The 13,844-nt window shown below is 40.5% G+C and overlaps 1 protein-coding gene across 3 annotated transcripts in view; it reads right to left on the bottom strand.

Moving 5' to 3' along the window:
- The window catches only part of PFKP (phosphofructokinase, platelet), a 44,707-nt gene extending 43,059 nt beyond the window's left edge, over positions 1-1,648 (bottom strand). For 2 of the 3 annotated variants that reach the window (XM_084509295.1, XM_084509293.1), the window contains exon 1: positions 1,246-1,521. In XM_084509295.1, the coding sequence (XP_084365421.1) occupies positions 1,246-1,330 (85 nt within the window). In that variant the 5' untranslated portion in view covers positions 1,331-1,521. Of the gene's footprint in view, positions 1-1,245 lie in introns of all 3 variants that reach the window. The other variant, XM_084509294.1, reaches the window with a different exon arrangement.
- Positions 1,649-13,844: the final 12,196 nt, after the last annotated feature.

Here is a 13,844-nt window from a genome sequence, read left to right as displayed (position 1 = left end):
GAATCTGCAGCGACTCGCAGTGGATCACGTACACACCGGAGGGGGGGAGCGGGCAGACGCTGGTCCACGCGATGGGCTGCCAGGAGGGCGAGCAGCAGGCACGGCTCTGCCCATACCCACTTGCCCGTTGGGAGAGCCAGGAGAGGCTCCACCATGGATGCAGACCGGTCCCTGCACGTTTCCATGTGCAACGCAGCAAGCAGTGGTCACTGAGCTGCCAAGTATAAAGGAAAGAGAGGGAGGCTTTTCTCTTCCTCCTCTCTCTTCAATCCACAAACGCGAGTAACGTTTCTTCTCGAAGTTAAAGTACTTCCGAGGCACTCTCCGGGGAAGTAAAAAAAAAAAAAAAAAAAAAAAAAAAAAAAGTAAATAAAGCAAAGGAGCTAAAAGCAATCATCACAAAACTCTCCCAGCAAGCGTGGAGAGTCCTGTGAAGCAGCACGAAAAGCTGGAGGTCTGAAACCTTAATTAACTGAAACTTCAAGCTGTTAGCGTAAGTGAGGTTTTCTGGTAGAAAAGGGGAAACGAAAGTGCGGGAAAAAAACTACTTCACGACTAAGTACGTTGAGATCGAGCCTCTCTCTTTCCCCCTGATGCCCGCGCGTCTTTTGTTCCCCCTGCTCGCGCGGCTCGGGCTCCCTCTGCACTGAAGGCATTCAGGGAGGTGGAACACGCTGCCAGCACGCTCCTCCCGAGAGCAAGCCACCGCCTGAGCTTCCTACATCACGGCCGGGCACACGAACGTGTCGCTGGGGCAGCCTCCCCCCGCCGTGAGGCAGCACGACCTCCTTCCTTCCCCCCCCCTCCATTTATTTCCCCGGGGGCGAAGCCGTCTCGGCGGCAGGAGTTGCTAACGCCGCAGCGCTGCTTTCTCTCCCTCTCTTCCCCGCCCGGGGCAGGCTGAGGGGAGGCCACGCGTTAGGAAGCGAGGGTGAGAGAAGGAAAGGAGGCACGGAGGATGAGAGGCCGTTTGCGGCCAGGCCGCGAAAAAAAAAAAAAGAAAAAAAAAAAAAAAGGTTATCTTTTAAATGATCTTAGTACGAGATAGCAACAGGAGGCGCAGGACCCCCACACCCCCTCCAGGCTCCCTCGAGGCCGCTCTCCCCCGCCGTGCCCTAGCCGGAGCGGGGCCTCCCCCAACCACCCCGTCCCTCCATCCGCCCCCCGGGGAGGGGGAATTCCCCCCTCCTCGCACCCCCCCCTCCAGCCTTCTTCCCCCTCTCCTCATCCTCCCTCCGGGCTCACCCTGGGCATCGCCGCCGCTGGTGAGCACGCCGATGGCTTTCCCGGTGCCCGAGAGGTTCTCGAAGAACTTGGGCTGGTGATCCATGGCGCCGGCCGGGGGGGGACCGGGCGAGGTCGCTGAGGGAGCCCCTGGCCTCGGGGCTCTGCCCTGCTGCCCGGCTCCGCCGAGCGCTCGGCCTCCCGCGGAAAACAAATTTAAAATAAAATAATAATAAAAAAAATGGGATAAAAATATAAAGCGGTGCTGGTGTGGCTTTGCAGACGGATAGTAAGGGGTAGTTGGGTGCCAGAGGGCGGGGAGAGAGAGGAAGAGGCGAAGAGAGCGCGAGCGAGACCAGAGGAGGCGCAGCGCACACAGCAGCCTCGCCGCGCTGCCTCCCCCGGCTCCGGCTGACAGCGCGGCCCGGTAACGCCCCTAACGCCCCGCCGCCACGGGCGGTTGACGGACGGGCCGGGGAGCCAATGGGAGGCCGAGGTGCCGGAGCGAGCGGAGGCCGTTACGGCGGCGGGGCGGGGCCGGGAGGGGTGGGGGCGTGAGGGGTCTGGGGTGGGGGCTGAGGCGGAGGAGGGGCTGCAGGTGGGGGCGGGAGAACCCTTCCCTTCCCTTCCCTTCCCTTCCCTCTTTCCCTTCCCGGTGGCAGCACCTCTGGCTGGCCTCGTGTCCCAGGGCCTGCTCGGTGTCTGCTCTGTCAGGTCTTTGTCCCTCTTTTTGCCCTCCCCATCCCTCCTGAGGTATTTATTGCTGCACTGCAGGCACTCAGGCACACGTAGGGAAGTGGAGTTGTTGCCTGTGAGTGTGCACAGCTCGCAGACAAGTGTTGAGTCTGAGGGAGCAGTGGAGGCCAAGCAGATGGCAGAAGTTACATAGGAAGCCCCTGTCTTTCTGCCCTCTTTCTGTTCCACACTGATAAAGCAGTGCTCTCTTAAACTCACTTCATTATAATATCTCATTGGACCAAACCAGTATGATTATGTTCATCGCTGTAACATGCCCGTGATTGTAGCAGAAACAGCTTAAGACCCGGATTTTGTTAATTTAAGTAGATATTAATGTGTTATCCCATAAACAGTTCTGTCTGGAACTTAGCATGAGTAAAAGTATTTGCAGAATCAGGGACCAAGTTACTCGCCCAAAATTATAAAGCAAGTTAGGGAGAGAGTCAGGAACAGAAGCAAAATGCTGACTCAAGTTTTATACCTTAATAGCTGTAATAATTATTGTTTTTATTCAACATCTACATCACATCTTAGACTTAATTCTCATTCTAAAAATACACGTTCTCATCCTGTCAACTTTCACACAGTCACAGGCAGAAGCGCAGTCATTTAAGTACTTCAGTCAATATTACTCATAGGTAAATGTTTCAAGAAATTGTACCTGCAAAGAGATATCTGCACGTACCAAATGGGCACCACGTATTTGCAAATCTTCTCAGAGGCTAAAATGAGTGTGTAATTTAACAATGGAAAAGACACGTTTCCAAGTAGTTTGCATACCCTGAACATCTTTTCTGTGTAAGTAGCTGCAAAAACTATTCAATAGGGAATGTACTGTATTATATCTGAGGAGAGTTCTGAGTCATGCAGTGCAACAAAGATAAACTTTTATTGTAGAAATATATAAGCCCCATAAAGTCCTGCTTCGATCATCTCTGTTTTGAACTGGAGTTGCATCAGTTTCTTGAAGAGTAGCTCTGCAAAAGCTAAGTTAACATTTTAAAATTCAGGGCTTGATACAAAGCCTGTAAAATCAATAGGAAGGTCTTAGTATATAGTCATATAGATTTGTCATCTGAACAATAGCCTGAGGAAGTTTTGCATTGATTATGTTTGCTTTGGTGCAGATACTTAGCCCATCTTTGGAATTGGTTTATTTTGCTTTATTCTTTGTAATTAAAGCATTCACACTTTGTCTTGAAGGAGACTTGTCCCCTTTGCTTCCAGATATACCCCTGATGCTGTGGAGTTATGACTTTCTGAAAACATTTTTTTCTCCAATAGCCTTATGGTACATAAAGAATTCAGTCCTTGTAAGTGATGTAATTTTCCCCTCCCTTGTGGAGGGGCCTGTGATTTCACTTCATCATTTATTATAGCTACTCATTGTTCTTTAGGAGAGCTCTCAGGAGAGAGTTATATTTTGTCTGTGTAAAGTCTAATAACAGAGGTGGGAGGAGAGGAAAAGATGTGGAACTGTTTGTTCTCGAGGCTGTCTTGATGTACTTAAATATATTCTGGTACTACTGTTGCCAATAATCTTAAAAGGCTTGGCTTGAATATTGAAGATTGTTAGGGAAAACAATCTCGTTTAACCCTGTGGGGTATAGTTGCAATGTAGTTAGGTACAGGCACATAAATCTTACTGACACGGAGAGAATAGGCTTTTGTGAGATATGCAAACCGATCATGAAAAAAATGCATATCTGAGTAAAATCTCAGCAGTTAAGCTGCACACTACATTAAGTGCTCTAATTGTCCTCTTACTATAACAATTAATACAATCAGTTTACATGGATAAAGACAGCACAGGTGGGTTTTGACTGTTCCCTGATACTGACTGTTGCAGGTAGGCAAGAGGAGAAGAATGTGGTTAGACTGTGTGTTCCCCAGGCCATCTAGATCAAGGCTTCTTTAAATCCTGTCACTACCTAAGAAGTCCTGATGGATCCTTTAAAAATACTTTCAGTTGCTGCCTGCCTCAACTTACTGTGCAAATATGGTTAAACAATGTTGTGCCTTTGAATTATAAAGTTGTTCATATTGTGGATGTAGTATCATAGATGCATCCAGTATTTCATTTAACTTCCATGGAAATTAAGTTAAATTAAGAAGAAAAAGCCTTTCCAAAAAGATTATTGCATAAGTAGCATAGCAGAGTATAATTCATTTTTAATAAATTTCCAGCTTTTAGTACATGAAAACTGAAGGTCCAATTGAAATAATTTTCTACTGCTAGATCTTTCTTTCATATGTGGATTCTCTGCCATCTAGTAATATTTTAGCCCACACTTCAAGTTTTTATAATGAGATTATAGAAGCTGTCTCTTCTGCTCAGCTACCATGAGACTTATGGATCATAAATTCATTGATTTATTATTTAATAATAATAATTTATTATTATTAAAATATTGTTTATAAAATATTAAAAACAGGCAGAAAACAGAGGATGGGGTGGAAAGATATTTAGAAATTACGGCACTTAAAAATGAATCAGGATAGACACAATGCACAGTTTGGCATGAAAAAAAAAAAAAAAAGAAAGAAAGAAATCATTGGTTTGTCATTTCTGGGAAGAGGGAGACAGAGATTTCTGTTAGAGAACAGATTACTTTATTTCTTTAATACTGTGGTATTCCCTCCCTATATCGTGCATACAAACCCTTGTGCTTCTTAGTCTATCTTTTTCCAATTTGTTTTCACCCTTCAATTGCATCATTCTAACAGTGTAAAGGTAGTACAGCAGCTGGATTCCCATATTTTGTTTGTTTTTCATTTTTCTCTTTCAAAGTACTACTATGTTGATGTCCATAAGTCTTCCTTTATGCTAGAAATAAAAGGTGTAAATGAAAATAAATCTGGAACTAGCATGGGGCAAGAGGTATAAGAAAATCTTCAAGAGATTTGAAGAAAGGTCTTGCTGTTAGGAATAGCTGAGGATGAAAGGGAGATGAGGGCAATGGAAACTAACACAGATTTGAGAAGGGGATGTGATTGTATCCAGAATAGTTAAGTCTTCTAGTAAATATTCATATGATTTTTTAATGTATTTTTTGTGTTTTCCATCTCTACCTGGTAGTGATTTTGCTAGGTGGAGAGTAGCAATTGACAGAGTCATGGAGAGGAATGTACTTAAAACTCCGACGTACACAGACATTATGGAAAAGGTAATCAAAATATTAATCTGTTACTTCCCAGCAAAATAATTTTCATTATGAAGATAGATAATGTCCTGAGTCACTGTAATATCAGCTTTTAACAGAGATAAAGAGTAGTATCACTGGTTTGTGAATATGCCCATTTTACGCAGGGACAAATAAAACCCTTATACTAAGTGTAAGCTATTTAAACTGACCAAAGTCAGCTGAGGAAGTGGGAGTGGGAACAAGTGTCAACTATAAAAGGATGTTATCTTATTTTCAGAGAGGGATAATAATATAAAGTCACTGTATTCATCATGAAGGAAAGTCATTTACTGAACATCAGCTACAACTTTTTTTTTTTTTTTTTAATGTCAAATGGCTGTTGCTTTGAATTTCTTGTACCTGACTATTCACTTGAGAGTTCTGATACTAATCTAAAGCATTAATGAAAGTCCCAGTAAAACCAAGCAACCGTTTGATGGTACTTAAATCAATCTCTGTATAATGGAAAACACAAATCTAATCCCTAAATTTGCTTAAATATAAATGTTCTTAATTAAAAATTAGCTTATTTCAAAAAGCTAATAATCTGTTTATCAGATTATTAACTTGCAATAGCAAGTTAATTCCTAGAAGAAATATCTTTAATAAGAATATTGCTATATCACTTCAAAACCAAGAGATATTGATCAACTTTTACTAGCTTTCAAGTGGTAGTTTTTTATAGAAGATACTGTATAAATGGACATATGGAAAAAGTATCAGTTTGGTCTTTACACCAGAGAGTTATTTCTTCCATTGTAAAATCACGTTTTCTTAAATAACACATACTAGAGTTTGTAATCCATGCTCAGTTTTTTCATTATGTGGCACTGTTTTGTATTTTGTTTGTTTGTTTGCTTGTTTTTCTCCTGCTTCAGCTGTTAAACTCACTGTTCAGTGCCACCATCAAACAAATACTGTTAACATGATACATATTTTTAGGTTATCTAGGTTATCTACCCTTCAAACTTTGATTCTTGAAAAACATGTTTTAACACCTTAGAAATATATTTTCCATCACTTTAACATGATCCATGTAACTCTGGAGCCCACTTCTTAAACTAAAAATATGTTTTTATTGTTTTATTGGGAAGGAAAATTCAAGACTATGCTAAGCACCACCCAAAATATTGCAGATCAAAGAGGATTTGTGTTATGAAAGACGTGTTGTGTCAGATATACAAGGCTTGGAATGATTGAGCCATGCTAGTCATACATGTATCATAATTGCTCAGTTAAAAAAAAAAAAAAAAAAAAATCAGAAACAGAAAAAACTGCCTAAGAAGCTTCTTTAAAAGAAAACATTGTGGTAATTAAATTGTTGGTGAATCACACAATTGACTAAATTATTTCTTGTATTTTGGGGAAGAAGAATACGTAAGTTTCTCTTTCTCACCTGGAGAACTTCCACATTGAGACATCATTTGGTGCCACAGGATAATTTGTAAGCTATGAGCCACAAAAGGTACGTGTCTGGTTGGGAAATGACTAGGGCCATGTATACATGTTCATAGTTCACGTGAAAAGTATATAGACTAATGATGCTATTCTTGGAATATGGTGAGTCTACAGTTTTCTTTTAAGCAGCATGAATTATCTCAAGATATTGAGGAGAAATCTTATCGTCTATGTCATGTGAATGACATGCTTATGTATTTTATTGCTCAATATAAAAATATAAACAATCCTTAGAACATTGTCTGGTACAGAGGGCTTCTTATATATGAGTGTCCTAATTACTTGATTATTAGATGGTATTATCCTTTGAACAGTATTTCTGGATTAGTGAATCTTTGTAACAGCTTCAGAAGGAGAGTTAGTGTCCTCATCCAAAAAATAAATAAATAAAAATATCCTCCTGACTCTCCTGACTGACAGGTCAGATTGTGGAGAAAGGCTTCAATGTACTTGGGCAAAAGAGGGAGTTGATCTTAGTTCAGTTTCTGGTCATGTGCTGTAATTGTTAGGCTATATTATATGAGAGGTGAGCACTGTGGAATTTTATGTGTAGGTCACTTCTGATGCAGATGATATTTAAGAGTTCTCTGAAAATTTATTCTATCATATTCTTCAGACGAGTCTGGCTGGAATACTGCTTTGGCTTTTGTTTCCAACAAGGCATGAATACAGGAGACATCAGCGAACTGCGTATGTGGATTGGAGCCAAATTGGTAATTTAGCCTGAGGCTGTTTCTGATTTTTTCCCTCAGCAGACTTCATGGAAATAACTGCAAGGGGGAAAAAATCTGGAAAACTAGGTATAAATCAGGGTTGCTTAAGGAAAGAGTAACCACTTCCCCATTTTATAACACTGGGGATCGTTAAAAACAAAAACAGATTTGTTATGCTCCTTTAAAATTATGTAACATTTTTATATTTCAAGAAATAGACTACAGTAAGTAATGATCTGATTTAATTCAATTCATTTGGTAAGTGTAACTTTGTTTCTTCCTTAATATAATATCTGATGTCCTACAAACATCAAAATTGTTGTTACCTTTCTCAAAGACTTGAATTTTATTTTATTCTCCTAAATTAACAAGACAATATAATTAGTGTAATATAAATTTGATTATACAATTACTAATCAGATGAATTAAAACATGTAGTTCTCCCAAATATTTGTAGACTACATGCAGCAGTTTCCATGTTACTAGATAATTTCAGTTTATCTAAAATTTAACTAAAATTAAACTAATTGACACTAGAATAATGCAGGTTGGAAGGTAGATGACAAGATCATCTGGTCCAACCTTTTGTGGAAAAGGGGACTTAGATGAAATTATCTAGTGCTCTGTCCAGGTGCATCTTGAAAACTTCCAGTGTTGGGGACTCCACCACATCTCTGGGGAGATTGTTCCAATGGCTGATGGTTCTCACTGTAAAATATTTCTCTCTTGTATCAAGATGAAACCTTTCTTGGTGCAACACTTATACCTGTTGCCCCTTGTTCTTTCCATGTGGCTCCTTGTGATGAGAGAGCCTCCGTCTTCATAGCCACCCAGATGAATAGAGTGGGATGATCATTTCTCTGCCTTTGCTGGTAATGTCTTTGCAAATGCAGCCCAGGGACTGATTTGTTTTTGCTGCTGCAGCAGCACACTGCTGACTCATGTTCAGCTTGTTGTCCACCAGGACCTCAGGTCCATTTCAGCAAGGCTGCTCCCCAGCTACACAGATCCTACCTAGCCTGTAGCTCTTTGGTTATATCATCCCAGGTGCAGGACCTTGTACTTGTCTTTGTTAAACTTCATCCAGTTCTTGCTTGCCCATTCTTGTCCAGCCTGGAGAAGAGGAGGCTTAGGGGTGACCTTATCGCTCTTTTTAGGTACCTCAAGGGAGGCTGTAGCGAGGTGGGGGTTGGCCTGTTCTCCCACGTGCCTGGTGACAGGACGAGGGGGAATGGGCTTAAGTTGAGCCAGGGGAGTTTTAGGTTAGATGTTAGGAAGAACTTCTTCACTGAAAGGGTTGTGAGGCACTGGAACAGGCTGCCCAGGGAAGTGGTGGAGTCACCATCCCTGGAAGTCTTCAAAAGACGCTTAGATGTAGAGCTTAGGGATATGGTTTAGTGGAGGGCTGTTAGTGTTAGGTTGGAGGTTGGACTCGATGACCTTGAGGTCTCTTCCAACCTAGAAATTCTGTGATTCTGTGATTCTTTGAGCCGATCCAGGTCTCTCTGAAAGACAGCTCTCCCTTCTGATGTGTCCACCTCACTGCCCAGTTTAGTGTCATCAGCAAACCTGGTGAGTGTTCTTTCAGTCCTATCATCTGGATCATTTATGAAGACGTTGAACAGTGCAGGGCCCAGTACTGAACCTTGGGGAATTCTGGTTATAACTAGCTGCCAGGCTGAGTAAAAAAAACGTTGATCACCACCCCCTGAGCACAGCCTGCTAGCCAATTTCCTACCCACCTTGCAGACCACCCATCCAGTCTGTGTCTTGCCAGTTTGTCTAGATGGGGGCTGTGGGAAACAGTGTCAAATGCCCTGCTGAAGTCCAGATATATAGTATCCACTATATATGTCCACAAGAAGTGTTACTTTGTTAAGCAGGTGGTCCAGTTAGTCATGCATGCTTTGCCTTTGGTAAATTGTTTAGGCTTTTCTCAATCACCTGCTTCATTTGGTTGGGAATTATTTCTAGGAGGACTCACTCCATCACTTTCCCAGGGACTGAAGTAAGACAAATGTGCTTGTAGTTTCCTGGGTCCCTTGGGGGGACTTGTAGATGAATGTGACGTTTGCCCTCTTTCAGTCATCAGTATTACTGCCTGATCTCCACTACTTTTCAGAAATTTTAGACAGTGGCTTTGCAACAATGTCAGCCAATTCTCTTAACATCCTTGGGTGGATTTCACTTGGGCCCATAGATTTATCTGGGTTGAGCCCTTGTAAGAGGCAGCAAACCAGCCCTTCCTCCGCTACTGGTGGATTGGCACGTGAGTTACCATAGCTACTTCATCTGCTGCCTGGGGTCCAGCTATGCCAGTAATGACAGAGATAAAGAAGGTATTGAGAACCTGTGCCTTGACTGCACCAACTGTAACTAATTTCCCCGCCCTATTTAGCAGTAGGCTTATGTCTTCCCTTCGATTCTGCTTACTGCTCATGTATTTGAAGAACCTTTTTTGTTGTTTTTGACATCTTTAGCCAATCGTTCTAGATGAGGCTGATCAGAGGGCTGCAGCACCCCTCCTATGAAGAAAAGCTGAGGGAGCTGGGGAGACAGCTCCCAGGACACCTCGTTGTGGCCTTTCAGTACTTAAAGGGGTCTTATAAAAAAGATGGAGAAGGGCTCTTTACTCAGGTAGAGAATGATAGGACAAGGGGGAATGGTCTTAAACTAAAAGAGGATAGATTTAGATTAGACATTAGGAGGACATTTTTCACTGAAAATATAGTGAGGCACAGGCCAAGAGAAGTTGTGTATGCCCCATCCTTGGAGGTGTTCAAGGCCAGGCTGGATGGAGCCCTGGCCAACCTGATCTAGAGGGTGGCATCCCTGTCTATGGCAGAGGGGGTGGAGTTAGATGATCTTTAAGGTCCTTTCCAACCTGAGCTATTCTATGATTCTATGAGCCTTAACATTCATACATATATTTATTGCTCTTAAGCACACCCAAAAACTCATTGTTAAACCAATATGGTCTCTAGTTCTGCTATCTTCCTTTCCCACAGCCTTCTTCCTTTGCCCTCCATGGATTCTCCCCACAGATTTCCTCACTGCTGGACTCTGAGCATGTTGAAGTTGGCTCATCTAAGTACTGGCCTTTGGTGTGCTCAGCAAAACTATAAACTTCACAATGAAATGATTGCTGTTTCCAAGGCTACCATTGGTAGTCATGCTGTCTAGTAAGTCCTCTCAGTTTGTGAGCAGTAAATCTGGCAATATGCTGTTCCTACTCAGCAGGTTCAGTGTCTGCAGCAGGAAGTAGTCCTCAGTGCATTCCAGAAAACTGATGGACAATTTGGGCAGTACCTTGTTTTCCCAACAAATGTCCATTTGAAGTCACTCACGAGGACCAGATTTTGTTGGCCCAGGACATCCTTGAGCAGACAAAGTAAGGTTTTTACATCCCTGCCTTGACTTCAGGCAGCCATAGAGTGTTCAAATAAAGTGGTATGACTGCACTTTTTATTGTAGCTGCAGTGACCTTCATCCTTCAAAGGCTCTTCTTATTCATTGTGGTTTCTTACTGATGGACTGAAAGAGAATTCTAAGCTCAAAATGTCTGAACTTAATGGAAACATTAATTCTGGGATTCGAGAGGCAGGGAGAGAGCATAAACGGTCACAATGGAATGCGTTCCAGAGTTTACAGGCCATCTTTGTCTCCTCTACAAACTCTCTGTGGAGCAGAGCACCACAAAGTTGTCTTTCTGCAGGACTGAGGAGACTAGAAAAGGAATTTTGGCAGTAAAGCAGACAGTGGGGATCTGCATTACAGTTTGTGTATTAGCAGCCTGCAGTTTCTGAGAGAGAGATCGGAAGTACTTAAAAAATCAATAAAGTTAGATATTTGCTCCAGATAATTTACACTTCAAGAAGCAGACTTTACCTTTGATTTTTTGTTGTTGTTTTGCTATGGTGTCATGAATAATGTATAACAGCAAAGATTGTTTCTTCGAGAGAGCATCACAGTTCTTACTTATGCTGTTTCTTGATCAATCAATATTTCTTGTTCTCAGCTGTGCGCTTTTTATCTTACTCCTTTTCCTCCTTGCTACAGCTTACTTTCATTTTTTTTCTCTCTCTTTTTTTTTTTTTCTTTTTCCCTACCATATATTTTTCTTTTTTACCTTTCTTGTTATATTTTTTGTTTCTTTTCTTCCTTACACTGAAGATGGGAAGAAACTCAGCTTTTTCAATCTTTGGATAGTATTAGTGTAGAGATTAACTGGTACAAATAGCATATTGCTAATATGCTATTAATATGTTAAATATTTTTTATGACACTGACTGGAGATCATAATTGATGGTGAAAACTATGTAATATTTCCATATGTGGAAGAAAGAAATAGCCTTTAATGACTAGCAGAGTAATTTCATTTATCAGATGCCAATCTGGATGCCTTATGCAATGTGGTCTGTTTTCTTCTTATGAAAGGAATTAGTAACATCTCCTTTCTCCTTTTCTTAAAAATTCAAATAGTTAGATGACATATATTTAATACTAATTCCTTGTAAAAATGCATTTATGTGTATCCTTTGCTCAAAGAAATACCAGGAGTTTTATCCCACATTCCGCCACACAGAACAAAATAAACAAACAAACAATCAAAGAAAACAACTCCATAAACATAGTGTCATATGCCAGAACCTACAGATAGAAATATTTTGGCATCTTTGAGAAATTAAGAAACATGTTTAAGTTGTTGGAGCAGAGTTAGGGTGGTGGATGGACAGGTTAAAAAAAAATGTATTTGCTTTTCTTATAACGTTGTAAACTTACATGGTATGTAGTATTTAAAAGTATGTGTTAGATGTGCTCATGATAAGCACATTTTAATATCTGGCTTTTTACATATATACATGTGTATATATATATATATATATATTTATTTTTTTTCCTGTAATTGGTTCTAATTCTTTGGAATGTCTTAACAATGCGATAAAATGCTCTTTGACTGCTTATGCAAGTGATCAAAGTCCTTTTATGATATGTTTGAGTAATACCATTAGGAACATTATGTCAAAATAATCATCATATTGTTAATAAATTGAATGGTGACTGTTGTGATGAGACGTGGAGCACATTTAATGTTTACAGTAAATTATCCTAGGATCATATTTTCTCTTCCAGAAAAGCACTGTTTCCTTGATTTCAAATACCAGTATTTGCTGCTGAGATTGAATGCCTCCCACAATCTCTTGTCTTTAAAATATGGATGGTGTGCATCAAATAGCTTTTTTATTTTCTTTTTTTTTTTTTTTTTAATGAAAAAAAGTATAATGCTGAAAAACAGGTGCCATAACAACAGTCTGCTGGAGAGGTTTTTCTTTTCAAATGAATATCCTTCTTATCAAGAAGAAAAATGAATTTGCTACACAGATGCAAAATTAACTTTTATTAATCAACACCATATAAGATATTACATCTGCTGGTATTTGGCTTTCATTACTGCTTTCATGAATTTAGACCTTGATCAAATTAAATTTCACTATCAAATCACGAAGAACAAAATATTAGGTGAGCTCACAGCAACAGCTAACTCAGTTTTGTGACATGCTGGAATAGCTTCTAAAGGAGTAAACAGGAGTAAGAGAGATTAGTTAGAGTTTGGGAATTAATGAGTGGTAGGCTAGAAGGCAATCAACTGACTCCCAGGGAAGGATGTGCCCTACAAACTTAGTAGTATTTTAGCTATTTCTAAGAAACATTGCCTGTAGCCAGTGTAATTTCTCCATGAGTTTAGGATCTGCTCCAGTGAAGCATCATTCCATTTCAGTAGCACATAGTGATGTTCACCAAGCGTTAATCAGACACCTCTGGCAAAGTGATTACATTTTCCTGAGTGACTGGGAGGGATAAAAATTTCCATTCTACCCCTGAAACACTTTTGCTGCAATGCCATTGTCCTTATCTTCAGATCCGTATTTGCTTGTGGATCACACATTAAATAAATCAAGCATGTGTCTGACTCATGGAGAAGACCTGATGCCTTACATTACCTAGGGTCAGACTATGATGGGTTACTGAAAGTTAAATAAGCAGAACAGAGGACAAAATTAATTACATAAGGGTAAATAAGACAGGAAGGGAGAGAGCAAAGATAATACCTGTTAGCAAAAATATTTTAATGTCGTCTTGACTATCATATTGACACCAATAAAAATAATTAATCAAGAATCATGATAGAATGAGAGCTGCTATGAGGAACATTCACTTATATGTTGGATGTTTTCAAGACCTGTTTGTACGAAGTCTGGAATTCAGTGTTAACCCTGCTTAGAGGAAGAGGTTGAATTTAGATGTTCTTCCAACCCAAATTATTCTATGAGTCTATAATTCCAAATTTTACTCAATTTACTAAGTAAGTACAAAGTACTAAGAGGATCAATCTATGTAATGTCTGGAAAACAAGGTAATCTTTCCTTTATCTCTTTAAGTGCATTTACAAATAAGCAAATGATTGAAGACAATTTTCTGAACAGATCTGTTTTGGGAAAGATACAAGCTTTAGTTACTAAAAGCA

This window comes from Aythya ferina, assembly GCF_964211825.1.
Source record: "Aythya ferina genome assembly, chromosome: 2".
NCBI lineage: Eukaryota > Metazoa > Chordata > Aves > Anseriformes > Anatidae > Aythya > Aythya ferina.
The sequence above is the reverse complement of the archived record's forward strand: the minus strand, read 5'-3'. Positions and strand labels throughout refer to the sequence as shown.